Raw genomic sequence first — 13,089 nt, 5'->3', positions numbered from 1 at the left:
TTTCTCTAGCTGCAGACTGGCTTCCAGCATCATATTTCTAGTATGTGCATGGAAGTACCATGAAATTGGCCTAACACATTTGCTTTGCTATATTTTTATTAAAACAAAAACTTAGCAGCACAGGTGGATTGAGTTGATGAAGTGTTCCTTCTTGCATCTGTTTTTCAGTAATGAGTCGTATAAGAAGCCACAGATGGAGCCCTGGAATTTACACTGGAGTGTGAGATGCAATTAACTTGTAAAATTGTTGTAAATGCACAACAATAAACAATATTTCACAACAATAAATAAATATTAATTTCAATATTTTTTTTCAATAAAAAAATATTGTTTTTTTTCCCATTTCAAATTTAACTCTTGGGTTGTCCGAAACTCTGCAGACATGATAATCCTTAAGGTCACCCAGTGCTTTATCACCTTGGTGGCACCGATAGCTAATCACTGTATAAAATCCACTGTTTAAAAACTCATCACAGCTATATAATATGCATTATATAATCAGATGGCACTTACCAAACATGAGCAAACATGAGCAAACATGATCTACAGAAACCAAGAAAAACAACAATCTTATTGGCATCATGCAATAATTGCTATGTGTTATGTAGCAGCCATCGCTGCCATGTAATTTTCTCCTTACAATATTTGAAAACTGTGTTTGACTTTTTGTGTTTTGGAGGACAGAGTGTGCAGGCAGGAGAGTGTGGATGAATATTTGATGTATTAGCACCACGCAGTCAGGTAACACTATGCACAGACCCCCCCATCTGAGAATACTGGGAAAGGTATAGTCAGGATCAAAGGGAACGTGGAACATGGCAGAACGAGGGATCTCAGGGCTTAAGGGCTCATTAAGAATATTACGAAGGTAAGGCTGGGAATTAGGAATCTGGGTATTAATGCCAAGACAGTCTTAATACAAAACCCTAGAGGGAGGGCTTATGCATGTTTTGCAGGTACAGGTAGGAGATTTAGCTGCAGTTAAAAAGTACTGACCATGTGTCATCTTAGAGTGTGTATGCTTTCTAACCTTGAATTATAAAGATTGCATCCAGGAGGAACACATGCAGTGCTTTAATGTAAAAAATAGAAAAAAGCGATGTTGCCTATTGCCTGTCATGTTAGCAGTTGTTACCTGGCACGTCCTCTGTTGTAATGTTCTGCCATAACAGACGTGAATAGTAATGCATTTTTAAGTGTCTGGAGCAGTGTTAGACAAAATCATGGTTGGCATAACAACCATGTATTTAGGTACTGAATTAAACTTCCTCTAAATTTAAAGGTGGAAATATAGAGTAACCTGGGCAACCAGAGCCTGGAATGTCCACTAGCGATCAACCAATGAGCAATGACACTTGGAGGTCTACTGCAATTTGAATAGGCTTTCTGTGAGCATTACATTTGCTGTGGGGCGATCGTGGCTCAAGAGTTGGGAGTTCGCCTTGTAATCGGAAGGTTGCCGATTCGAGCCCCGGCTCGGACAGTCTTGGTCGTTGTGTCCTTGGGCAAGACACTTCACCTGCCGCCTACTGGTGTTGGCCAGGAGGGCCGATGGCACAATATGGCAGCCTCGCTTCTGTCAGTCTGCCCCAGGGCAGCTGTGGCTACAACTGTAGCTGCCTCCATCAGTGTGTGGAGGACTGGGTGTGTAAAGCTCTTTGGGGGGACTAGTAAAAGCGCTATACAAATACAGGCCATTTACATTTGCTGTTGTGCGCATATATTTTAAAATTTATTCCAGTTTGTGCAAATACGTTTTTCTACTGCATCTAGCATAGATAGCATATATTTTTAGTAGTGCTGTCACGTGTTAACAAACTAACCGCGCGAACGCGTTGATGCCGTGTAGCCCCACGCACGGGGCGATCCGCGGTAACTCGTTAACAGAGATTTGCCGCGTTAATGCAGTTATAGCGTTATTTTAACGAGATTAACGCTGACAGCACTAATTTTTAGTGCTAATTTTTACCAAACCTGTCATGTTATAGTTTATTATGTCTTTTTTGTAATATTTTGAATGCTGTTTTGAAAATACAAATTAAGTGTATAACCACAAAATGTTATGTAAAAATATAACATAATTTCTGATGGTCATTACGTGTTAACTAAGGCTATTATAAACATGATTGGATATAAAGACACAAGGAGAGGTAAACACTACAAAGTGATGGGCCTGCGGGAAACTTGCCCAGTTGCCTGCTGTTATTCCTGAACCATATGTTTAGTATGTTTTTGACACCTGCAGAAAAAAGTAACATCACTGTGTTGTCAGCTGTCTTAGATGAAATAATTCACCATAGGGGCATAGAACTGAACTCCTGTGAAAGCAGTACTGAACAGTTTAAACACTACTTTCAACTCTTGGTCAATGGTGAAAACAGAAATCAATCTATCAATTAGACCAACCATTAGCAGAGTTTTAGATGAAGTGAGGCTGGCAAGCCAGCTGTTCGCATAACATGTTTCCTCTCCTTTGTTATGAAGTTATGTGTTTTTTTCTGTTATAATGAGATCAGGCAGGTATTCATGGTGTCCATATGCACTGTCAATGCCCACGGGCAACACTCATTGGTGTATTTAGCAAGTGGAGAAAAAAGATAGAGGGGGTTAGACTGTACCACCATCTGGGCATCGGTGTCAGAATGCAGCAGTGTATAGATGGAGAGCTTCATCCACAAACCTTGGGGGTTAGCAATAGAGGCAAAGCTCTCATTAACATCAAAGCTAACCAGATTCTGAAACATGAGTCTTTGGCAACCGTGGCTGTGTATCAGTGTTGTGTTCATTTGTAATGAGGTGACGATGATTGAGTAGACCATGCAGACTAGGGGTGAGGCTTTGTCATGCAAGAATGTTTCTAAAATAATGCATCGTCTTGGTAAATTGTTGTGAAGAAAGGGGATTTAGTCAAGAAAAAACAATCCCAGTTGTTTACAGTCTGTACAGAAACAATTACATTTCATACGTGGCCAAATTTTAGATGCACCCCTTTCTATCACCCTAACAGCCAGGCTCTGTTCTCCTGCAAGTCAAACACTGATTTTCAGCACTTCAGCATCTCGCTAGCTCTACAGAAGACGAGGAACCATGAAGGGAGTGACTTTTTTTTTAAGTGGCAGGTAATTTCAAATTCAACGTTTCTATCAGCTCAACAAATATCAGCAAACACACAAACTGTTGGTGTGCAGTTTGTCACACAGTGTGTTGCTAGCTAAAGGTCTAGCTGCTGTATTTCACAGGGAGAGAAAAGAAAGAGAGCTAACTTCACTCAGAGATGGAGAAAGATATAAGACGACAGACAGAACAGGATAGCAAGAATTATATTTAAAGGTAAGGACATCTCAGTGACCCTTGATAAACTGCAAATGTAATGAATGTAATGTCATAATTTTAATCACATACTGGATCTGTATATAATGTGTTTTGATACATTTTCTCTTTTCATTTTGTGAAACAAGGATTTCCGTATGCAGAGAATTTCAGATGCTCAGTACTCACTGGATATGTTCACAGATTTTTACACTCTGCAGAGTTTCAGAATCAGAATACTTTAATAAGCCCTAAGGAAATTATGTGTTTTACAGGGCTTTGCATACTGTTCAGCTCACTTACAGTATAAGAATGCAGGTTTTGCTTTAACAGGCCCATAAATGTGTGTACTGTTTTTATGCATGTAGTCCTATGAGTTACACAAGAAACCCATTACAGCCAGTCAAGCACACACAGTCATAATAACACAATGAAGACAGAAACTGAGGAGCGAGATACTCTGTCACTGTGTGTTCATACTTAATTTAACAACAAGAATGATATTACTTGGAAAAATATAGAATTCCCTTTTAAATGAGTACTTCAGCAGTTTGGGAAATACACATTTTGACTCACATGCCGAGAGTGTGACGCCCACAGACTATGACCACTCATGTTTTAACGCTATCAGAAGGGGTTTGTTGGCTTAGATGGCAATAAAGACCACAGTTGTGAAAAATGAGCAGTCCAAAGAACATTAGCTCTCTCTAAAGACAATCAGAATCTGAATATTTTATTAATCCCATGTCATCGTCATTTCATGCAAGTCAAATCATGATTACACAGCCAGATTATAGCCTGTTTTCCTGTGTTCCTTTCATTGCAATATCTCATTCAGAATATCTTCCATCTGTCTTTTTATTTAAAAAATAAATAAACAAAAAAAGTATAGACGCCAGAAAAAGTACAGTATAAATCAGTTCAGTGGTTTAGATAAACTAACACAAAAGCTTACCATTCATAAAAATTATTTTTTGTTTGTTTCTCGTATGTTAACCCTTTAATATCAATGATAAGAGATTACTGATATTATTGTTGTTGTTTTTATTTTAGTTAGTCAGTTCAGTGACAGTATACAAAATACACATTCTGCTTGTCATGTGTGCCTATTTTATGCCTTGAACATGTGATTTCACATCATTAACTGACAAGGGTTAAGGTTAAAGTTAAATGACACAGAATAAGGTTAGGCCAAGGTGAGGTCAGAAATGTGAGGCTGTCTGTGGCATGAAATGGCATTCAAAAAATCAGAAACTCTGCATGGGTAGCATACATAATAATCTGATGTAAATTCATATTACATTTCTTCCACAAACCTCTTTTTTATAAAACAGGGACAAAAACTTTTCATATTCTTTATTATGTATTAAAGACTTGAGGCATATTTTTATTCTTTTATAATACTCTGCTTCTTACTCTTGTGCTCACAGTTGTGTGGGATGTAGGGGAGCAGGTCCCATTGGCATTTGTTATTTAATTGTTAATGTTAAGCATAAGGTTATGTTACTTGTATTTCATGTTGGCCTCACTCTCCTTGTTAACATGAGTCCCAGGGTAAACTTTGTTACAGTGCTGCATGATTCATCAGTGCACCCAGGGTCAGGCAATATATGCTCTGTATTTCTCAGGCATGAAACTAAACACTTAAGGCCTCTGTCAGGAGAATACTAGAGTAGTTGACACTGTTCTTGGACTCTGAAATATTGTTGGAAACACAGTGGGACATTTTATTATATTAATGAAATACTTTCTTCTATTAGAAATTAGAATTCTTAAAAACTGGATTTAATTGCGTCATCATCATTATTATTAATGTAATTATCTAATCAGGAGGCCTGCATTGTGACTATCTTGGCTGGAAAGTGAGACATTTAAAATAGAAATAGCTAAAGCATATTTGCACATGATGCCATAAAAATGAAAAGAATTAATACCGGCCATGTGGGGGGGAAAGTTGACAACAAACTTTGCTGATGTTTCCAATGCAGCATTTGAAAGGGAAGTGTTTCTCTCCAAAGTGGAGAAGGGTTCAGCTGGAACAACTGTAGTTAAGCAGTTCCCGTGAAGAGTGTAACAGATGGTTTACTGTCACATTGATGCTGGCAGCCATAATCCTGCATGCAGTCTGTGTAGTTTTTTCCTTCACATTATCTTGAAACTACAACATTAACAAGAGCATATTCTACCTTTGTGATTCTTTAATTGTTTAATGCATTCAAGTTTTATTTTTCATTGCGACAACTTACTAATGTTATGATGAAAATCTAGGTTATTGTTACTGTACACAGAGCAGTGCCGAGTCAACCATGTAGGCTGCCATTAGTGACATTTTTCCATCTCTAATGAAAATGCTGAGGGCTGCTACAGCTTTTTATGAAGCCTTAAAGTATTTCTCATGAACACTGTAGCTGGCAAAGAACTAAGGATTTACTCTATTTAGCATCTTTAATGATATTGGAACTGAGGTTGTTATGCTAGTTTGACATTGAGGCTTCCAAGAAAGAAAACAACATTACACAACACATACCTTTCAGTTTTTTATAGACCACGGGTGTTTCCAGGATTGTTTAAATTGGGTTTCAAATAGTAAATGTTTTCAATTTATATGTAATGTAAAACTTTCTGTAGCCTTTCATTGCACATAATATGATCTAACATTAAATAGTTGTATATTTAAAGTGATGCACCGAGGAGAACAAAACTGTTTGGTCAAAACTGTGATCTGTTACTTGCCCTCATCCCCCCACTGACTTGACATACTGCTGGGATTGTATAATAACTAGTGCTGTCAAAATTAACGCGTTAATTGTTGAGATCAATGCGAAATGTTTATCACGTTAAAAAATTAACGCTGGTTTTTTGTTTGTTTTTTTAATTTCCTGTAATCTAAGACCTTTAAACTCATGAGCACCTCTGGAGGAGGGGGCAACAGTGTGCTATGCTGGCGTTTGGACTGACAGAAATGATTAGAAGAAGAAGAAGTGACACCATGCTACTATCTAGCTAACACTAGCAAACACACGCAAGCATGGATGAGGGCGGACTTTTGGGTGGAAAGTTTCTCTTTAAGAAGTTGCCTGATGGCTTGTTGGACAAAATGAGAGTAAGGTGCACAATTTGCAAAGCTGAATTCAGGTACCACAGAAGCAGTTCATCACTGGCGTATCACCTGAGAGCAAAACACCCAACTGAATCCGCCTCTACGGGACCTCGCCAGTCTACGCTTCAGGAGTATGGTGCTCATGGACGAATAACAAAAAATGTGAGAAAAAAAATTAACCAATTCCTTGGTTGTTGGATAGCTAAAAACTGCCGACCAGTTAGCATAGTAGAAGATGATGGACTGAGAGAAGTCTTTCGCGCTGCATCAGGAGATGTGTGTTACAATCTGCCCTCGAGAGGAACCATTGTGTCGAGACTGCACACTTTGTATGAGGACCAGAGGGCTCAGCAGTCCAGCAAGCTTGTGCAAGTAAGGAACGTTGCTCTCACCGGAGACCACTGGACTTCGGTGAACAATGATAATTACTTGGGGGTCACGGTGCATTTTATTGATAACGACTGGACTGTGCAATCGTTTGCACTAACAATGAGTAAAACTGAAGAGAGACACTATGCTGAGGCGTGTGCTGACCATTTTCTGAATGTTGCAAACGAATGGAAAATCAAGGACAAGGTAACCATGTTACGAGCACCGACAGTGCTCGTAACATGGTTGCAGCCGCCAGACTACTTCCATTTGAACACATGCCCTGCATGGCCCACATTCTGCAAAGAATGGTCACAGTTTCTCTTAATGACAGCGCATTTGAAAGGGCTCTGGCCAAATGTCGCAAGATTGTTGGACATTTTAAGCATAGTCCAGCAAATGCTCAGGAATTAAAGGCACAGCAAGCTGCACACAGACATCAAACAGAACCGCTTGTTCAGGACGTTCCAACAAGATGGAACTCCACCCTAGAGATGATCAAGCGGATCCAGAGATCTAGGCTGACCACCATCCTGACTCAGCAAAACAGCAAGGTGACCATGTTGACTGACCAGGAGCTTGACAGACTGCAAAAGCTGGAGGAACTACTTGAACCTTGCAGGTAAATCATTTTGTTTCTCATGATTGTGTGTCTATCTTTGTGTTCTAGCTTTGTTTTCAAGTATGTCCTCCACCTCTCTGTGTATTTTCATATGTGGTATTTATGTTTGTCTCTGTGTGATTAATAGAAAAATACAGACTTGATCTTTCTATTGCAGATATGTGACCGAACTGCTGGGGGGAGAGCGGTATGTCTACTGTTCCATGGTGTTGCCAGCCTTGTATCATTTGTTCAGGATTATGGAGCCCTCAGATGATGACCCAGTCTACGTTTTGAGGTTTAAGAAGGTTTTTACCACAGACCTAGCTCAGCAGAGGGACAGCAGCAATCTCACATGGCTGAAGATCGCTACTGCCCTTGATCCCAGGTTTAAAGACCTTAAGTGCCTTTCCAAAGATGAAAGAAGAGAGGTGTGGGCTTCAGTACATGACCTTCTGATGGCAGAGACGCATGCACACCAACCATCTGCTCAGACAACAGAGGAACCATCACCAAAGAAGAGCAAGATGTCCATCTGCTTGCTGGGTTCTCCTGATTCAGATAAGGAGGAAGAGGAAGATGTTATAGACTGCTGTCTGAATCTGTACAAAGCAAAGCCCAAAATTGACACAGGAGAGTGTCCACTATAGTGGTGGTTAAAGAGAGAAGGAGCACATGGCAGGCTGGCACCTATTGCACGCAAGTACCTGTCAACCCCTGCAACCATTATGAAATTTCCCCCTTGTGGGACTAATAAAGGTATATCAAATCAAACCACAGTGCCTTGTGAGAGATTATTCTCACTCTCAGGTCACATCATTCAAAAGAAGCGTGCTTCTTTGTCATCAGACAATGTAAATAGAATAGTCTGCCTCAGTAACTGGCTGAGTGCAAAGAAGGACTAAGCCAGATTGCTCCTTTGAAGTGAAAAATGTTCAACATTCTGGGTCTTTTTGTGTTTTAAATACTGCGTTTTGTGCACCCTTTATTTTTATGGTATTCAATTTAACCTTTAGGCCTGGGTTCGGTCACTGTTGATGGCCTTAAAAGTTTTTTTGTAAGTTTTAACTGTGTTAAAGATTGATGAAAACTATTAAAATTCTCTTTGAATTTCAGCATAAATTCTTTGTGTTTATTCTGCATTTACGTCATTGTATTGCATAAATGTCTGTTACAATCTTAAAATATAAACTTGAAAAAATTTAATTGGAGCCAGGTTATTTATCAAGTAATTGCGATTAATCGCAATTAATAACAGAAAATTGTGAGATTAATTAGTTATTTTTTTTAATCTATTGACAGCACTAATGATAACAAAAAAATGATAGTTTATTAACTTACTCATGTTATTCAGAGACACTGCTGTGAAGACTTTTTATTATTTTCTGCTGATGTAGTCAAATAAAACACATGAAAGATGCATTTTTACAAACTGATATTTGTATCCTCAATATTTTATTGTTTATTTAATGTGATAAGTTGCACTACAAAGTAGGTGATTCTTTTAAATGACTCTGTTAGTGATACAGCGGTTACCTGTTGTTTTCCTCCAGGCATTCTGATATATTGTTTGATCTTGTGGCAGCAGTTGTAAAGATATGACACTTGTAATGTTCACTTGACTTTCTTACAGCTTGCTCCCCCAGGGAAGTGTTAGAATTCCTTTCTTTCTACATCTTAACCTGTATTAATAGCTCATTTAGCTCAAGCTCTGTCCACCCACTGTAAAAGTCAGTTGCTCAGCCATGCCTGAAAAAGCCATTATTGAAGCCTACGATTCTATATAATTTGAGAACGGCTCTGGGAACATGACAAAAGTGATTGCACCATTTTTTAAACCCCATGTGGGGATCTAGATTCTGGCCTTCTCCCAGTGTTTGCGTGGGTTCTCTCCAGGTACTCTGGCTTCCTCCCACAGTCCAAAGACATGCAGTTAGTAGGGTTAAGTTAATTGGTAATTCCAAATTGCACATAGGTGTGAATGGTTGTCTGTCCGAAAGACTGGCAACCTGTCCAGCATGTACCCCGCCTCTCACCCTATGAGAGCTGGGATAGGCCCCAATCCCCTGTGACACTGACAAGGATAAGTGGACATTAGAAAAAAACAGAGGTTTAAGTGATAAGACACGATACAGTAGGGCTCCATCCTTGACATACATCGACACAAGAAGAGATTTAAACCAACATGACAAACAGAGACAAAAGTGACTATGGGTCACTTGAGACATGATAGATAAACTTTGCATATCTTTATATATATATATACACCAGTGTTGGTCAAGTTACTTGAAAAAAGTAATTAGTAATTAATTACTGATTACCTCTCCAAAACAGTAACCCCGTTATGATGCATGCTCAATCATCCAGGTAAGTAAATCTCCAAAAGTTGATTCTGTTCATCTGGACGTAGCATTTTGTGGAAGAAACATTTTGTCACTCATCCAAGTGACTTCTTCAGTCTCAGCTGACTGCAGGTTTCCCCAATCTTATAAACAGTACATTTGCATAATGACCGAAACCAACCCAGTGAAGGAACAATAGGCTGGGAGGTCAGTTCCTTAATGTTAATTATGCAAATTCTCATGACCATTGATCAACAGCCACTGACCAAAACCCACTGATCAAAGCCCATTGATCAATATCCATGAGTACCATTCACAGAGAGTTGCAATCACAGCATTGTAAGATGGCGAAAGATGTACCCTTAGGTCCCCTAAAACAGGATTATTCCTCAAAGTTTGCAAATGAGCTCTTCAGTTAAAGGCTTCCAGGCAACAAAAATCCTCCAGAAGGCACAGCACCAGTTGCTTAATGAACGGGTGAGGCAAACAAATTTTACCATCGACATGCTAAAATCTCAAGAGGAGCGGATCCGACAGAGACATACAATGCTTCTAGATGAGAATACTCTTAAAAAGGTGTTTGACTTTACTGAGAAGGCTCGTCTAGCACAACAGAAAAAGTCCAAGACCAGAAGACCAGGCAACAAGGGAAGTTTGACTTACTTGTTGTACATCGGAAACCACCGCAAAATAAGGAGAGTGTCCTCAGTGGCCAGAAGAGAGAAGGATGCAACGCCGAGGATGTGGACAAGTGGGTGAAGAATTTGTCTGACAGACAGCTCACCCAAACAGAGAAAAACATCCTTGCTAAAGGGTTGAATTTTGCTGTCACACTGAGACAAATCCCGCTAGAGGAACTGATCGCAGCCACAGAAACAGCAATTCGAAACAACAATATTGCAGAAGTGGAAGAAGAGCAACTACAGATGACAGTTTTGGCCTGTCTCAGCAATGCAAAGCCCCCAGCATCCAACATCACCATGGAGGAGAGGAAGGCACTCACATCACTTAGTAATGACAACAACATTATCATCCTTCTGGCAGACAAGGGTAGGTGCACAGTATTGCTAAACCAGCAAGACTATCATGAGAAGATTTATCACTACTCAGTGATGAAAATACTTATGAGCCCCTGAAACGAGACGCAGGAAGTGGTTACAGGAAGAGGGTGATAGATTGTCTGAAGTAGTTAGAACAAGACAAGGCTATTGACCAGACCTCATAACACAGGCTATACCCAGGGGAGTCTACACCAAGTCTGTATGGTTACTTAAACAGGGTGCACCTTTAAGACCGATTGTCTGTATGATCCGTGGTGGGTATGCAAGTGCACTTGCATACCCACCACGGAGGCCGTGGAGACTGTCAGAAAACGACTACAAGAAGACAGCTCCTTGGAGGACAGGACCAACTTCACACCCGATCAGATTTGCACACTGTTAGACCTCTGCCTCACCACTACATATTTCAAATACAACGAAGGCTTTTACAGACAAAAACATGGCTGTGCCATGGGCTCCCCCGTGTCACCTATTGTAGCCAACCTTTACATGGAGGAAGTGGAAAGGAAGGCTCTTGGCTCTTTCAAAGGAAGAGTACCCAGCCACTGGTACAGATATGTGGACGACACCTGGGTCAAAATCAAGACACAAGAAGTGGAATCCTTCACTGCGCACATTAACGCTGTGGATAAAAACATCAAGTTCACCAGGGAAGACACAAAGGACAACTGTTTGCCTTTCCTGGACTGCGCTGTGCACATTGAAGAGAACGGCAAACTCAACATCGAAGTTTACCGGAAGCCCACACACACGGACAAGTACCTCCTCTTTGACTCCCATCACCCTTTGGAACACAAACTTGGAGTAATTAGGACCCTACACCACCGGGCAGAACATGTTCCCTCTAAGCCTGAAGGAAAAAAGAAGGAACACACACATGTAAAGGAAGCACTCAAAACGTGCGGCTATCCTAAATGGGCGTTCTTAAAGTCAGCAAAGAGGCACAGAAAAGAAGACCAGACACCAGCGAGGGAGGATAAGAAGGACAGACGCAACAACATTGTCATCCCCTATGTAGCCGGTGTATCAGAAAAACTTAGGAGAGTTTTCTCCAAGCATGACATCCCGGTGCATTTCAGACCCAGCAACACGCTCAGACAAAAACTGGTTCACCCGAAAGACAAAACGCCAAAACACAGACTTAACAATGTGGTGTATGCTGTACAGTGCAGCGAGGAATGCCCAGACCTCTACATTGGAGAGACCAAACAGCCACTTCACAAGCGCATGGCACAACACAGAAGAGCCACCTCCACAGGACAAGACTCAGCAGTCCATCTGCATCTTAAGGATAAAGGACACTCTTTCGAGGATGCCAATGTTCACATTTTGGACAGAGAGGACAGATGGTTTGAAAGAGGAGTGAAAGAAGCCATCTATGTCCACTGTGAGCGACCATCTTTGAACAGAGACGGGGGTTTACGACACCAACTCTCTGCCATCTATAATCCAGTTTTGAGATCCCTTCCCAGACGCCTTAACGCCCACTCACATCCTGGGCCATCTGACCTCAGGAATTCGCATGATAAGGTGGGGCCAGGTTTCACAATGAACACACCCGAAACTCTGGCTGATTGGGACCCACACCCAGTTTCACACCTTGGCTCAGGCGATTAGAGGATCATCAGGGGGTCCTTTTGTCCTTCTGTGGGGGGATACTCCCACTAGGTTTATATCTGGGACTCTCCACCATTTGACCTTAGAACTGAAGAAGCTTCTCGGATGAGAGGTGAAACGTCTTCAAGTAACTTAAAGAAGTCCAGACGCTTTTCTTTGCAAGCTCCTTTGACGACCAAGTGTGTTTGCTCCCCATTTTCACCCATCGTGGCCAATTTGTACATGGAAGAAGTGGAAAAGAGGGCTTTGCAATCCTACCCTGGAACACCACCAAGCCACTGGTTCAGATATGTGGATGACACCTAGGTGAAAATCAAATCTCAGGACGTTTTCGCGGATCACATTAACTCGGTGGACAAACACATCAAACTCACCAGGGAGGATATGAAAAGTGGTAGGTTAGCCTTCTTAGACTGTGAGATTTCCATCAGTAATGGGGGACATCTAAAAGCTGATGTGTACCGTAAACCTACACATACGGATCAGTGTTTAACCCTTTAAGACCTACCATAGAACCAAGTCCGCCAGAGCTTATATTATATTTTTACATGCTGTAGTGCCATTTTTGGAAGCATTTTGATATACATCAATACAACCATTATAGCCCAAATGTTAATAATATGTCTGCATTAAGTGCATAGTAATTACATACATTGCAAAAAAGTGCAATAAACTACAAAAAAATGTAAA

General features: G+C 40.6%; 1 protein-coding gene and 1 pseudogene across 1 annotated transcript; both read left to right on the top strand.

The window, feature by feature from the left end:
• Positions 1–7,005: 7,005 nt before the first annotated feature.
• Positions 7,006–8,284, top strand: LOC146393902 (E3 SUMO-protein ligase ZBED1-like; annotated as a pseudogene).
• Positions 8,285–11,176: 2,892 nt separating this feature from the next.
• LOC146393901 (uncharacterized) lies at positions 11,177–12,549 on the top strand. Its single transcript, XM_084924701.1, has one exon. It carries the CDS (start codon positions 11,233–11,235, stop codon positions 12,397–12,399), a length of 1,167 nt encoding a protein of 388 aa, XP_084780827.1. The 5' UTR covers positions 11,177–11,232; the 3' UTR covers positions 12,400–12,549.
• Positions 12,550–13,089: the final 540 nt, after the last annotated feature.

This window comes from Perissodus microlepis, chromosome 1 (assembly GCF_051167445.1).
Source record: "Perissodus microlepis isolate ML-2025 ecotype Zambia chromosome 1, ASM5116744v1, whole genome shotgun sequence".
Taxonomy (NCBI): Eukaryota; Metazoa; Chordata; class Actinopteri; order Cichliformes; family Cichlidae; genus Perissodus; species Perissodus microlepis.
Note: the sequence above shows the minus strand (reverse complement) of the source record. Positions and strands in the feature narration are given on the sequence as shown.

Excerpts from the sequence above, each read along its gene's own strand:
- LOC146393901 (XM_084924701.1), top strand. The coding sequence starts at position 11,233 with ATGGGCTCCCCCGTGTCACCTATTGTAGCCAACCTTTACATGGAGGAA.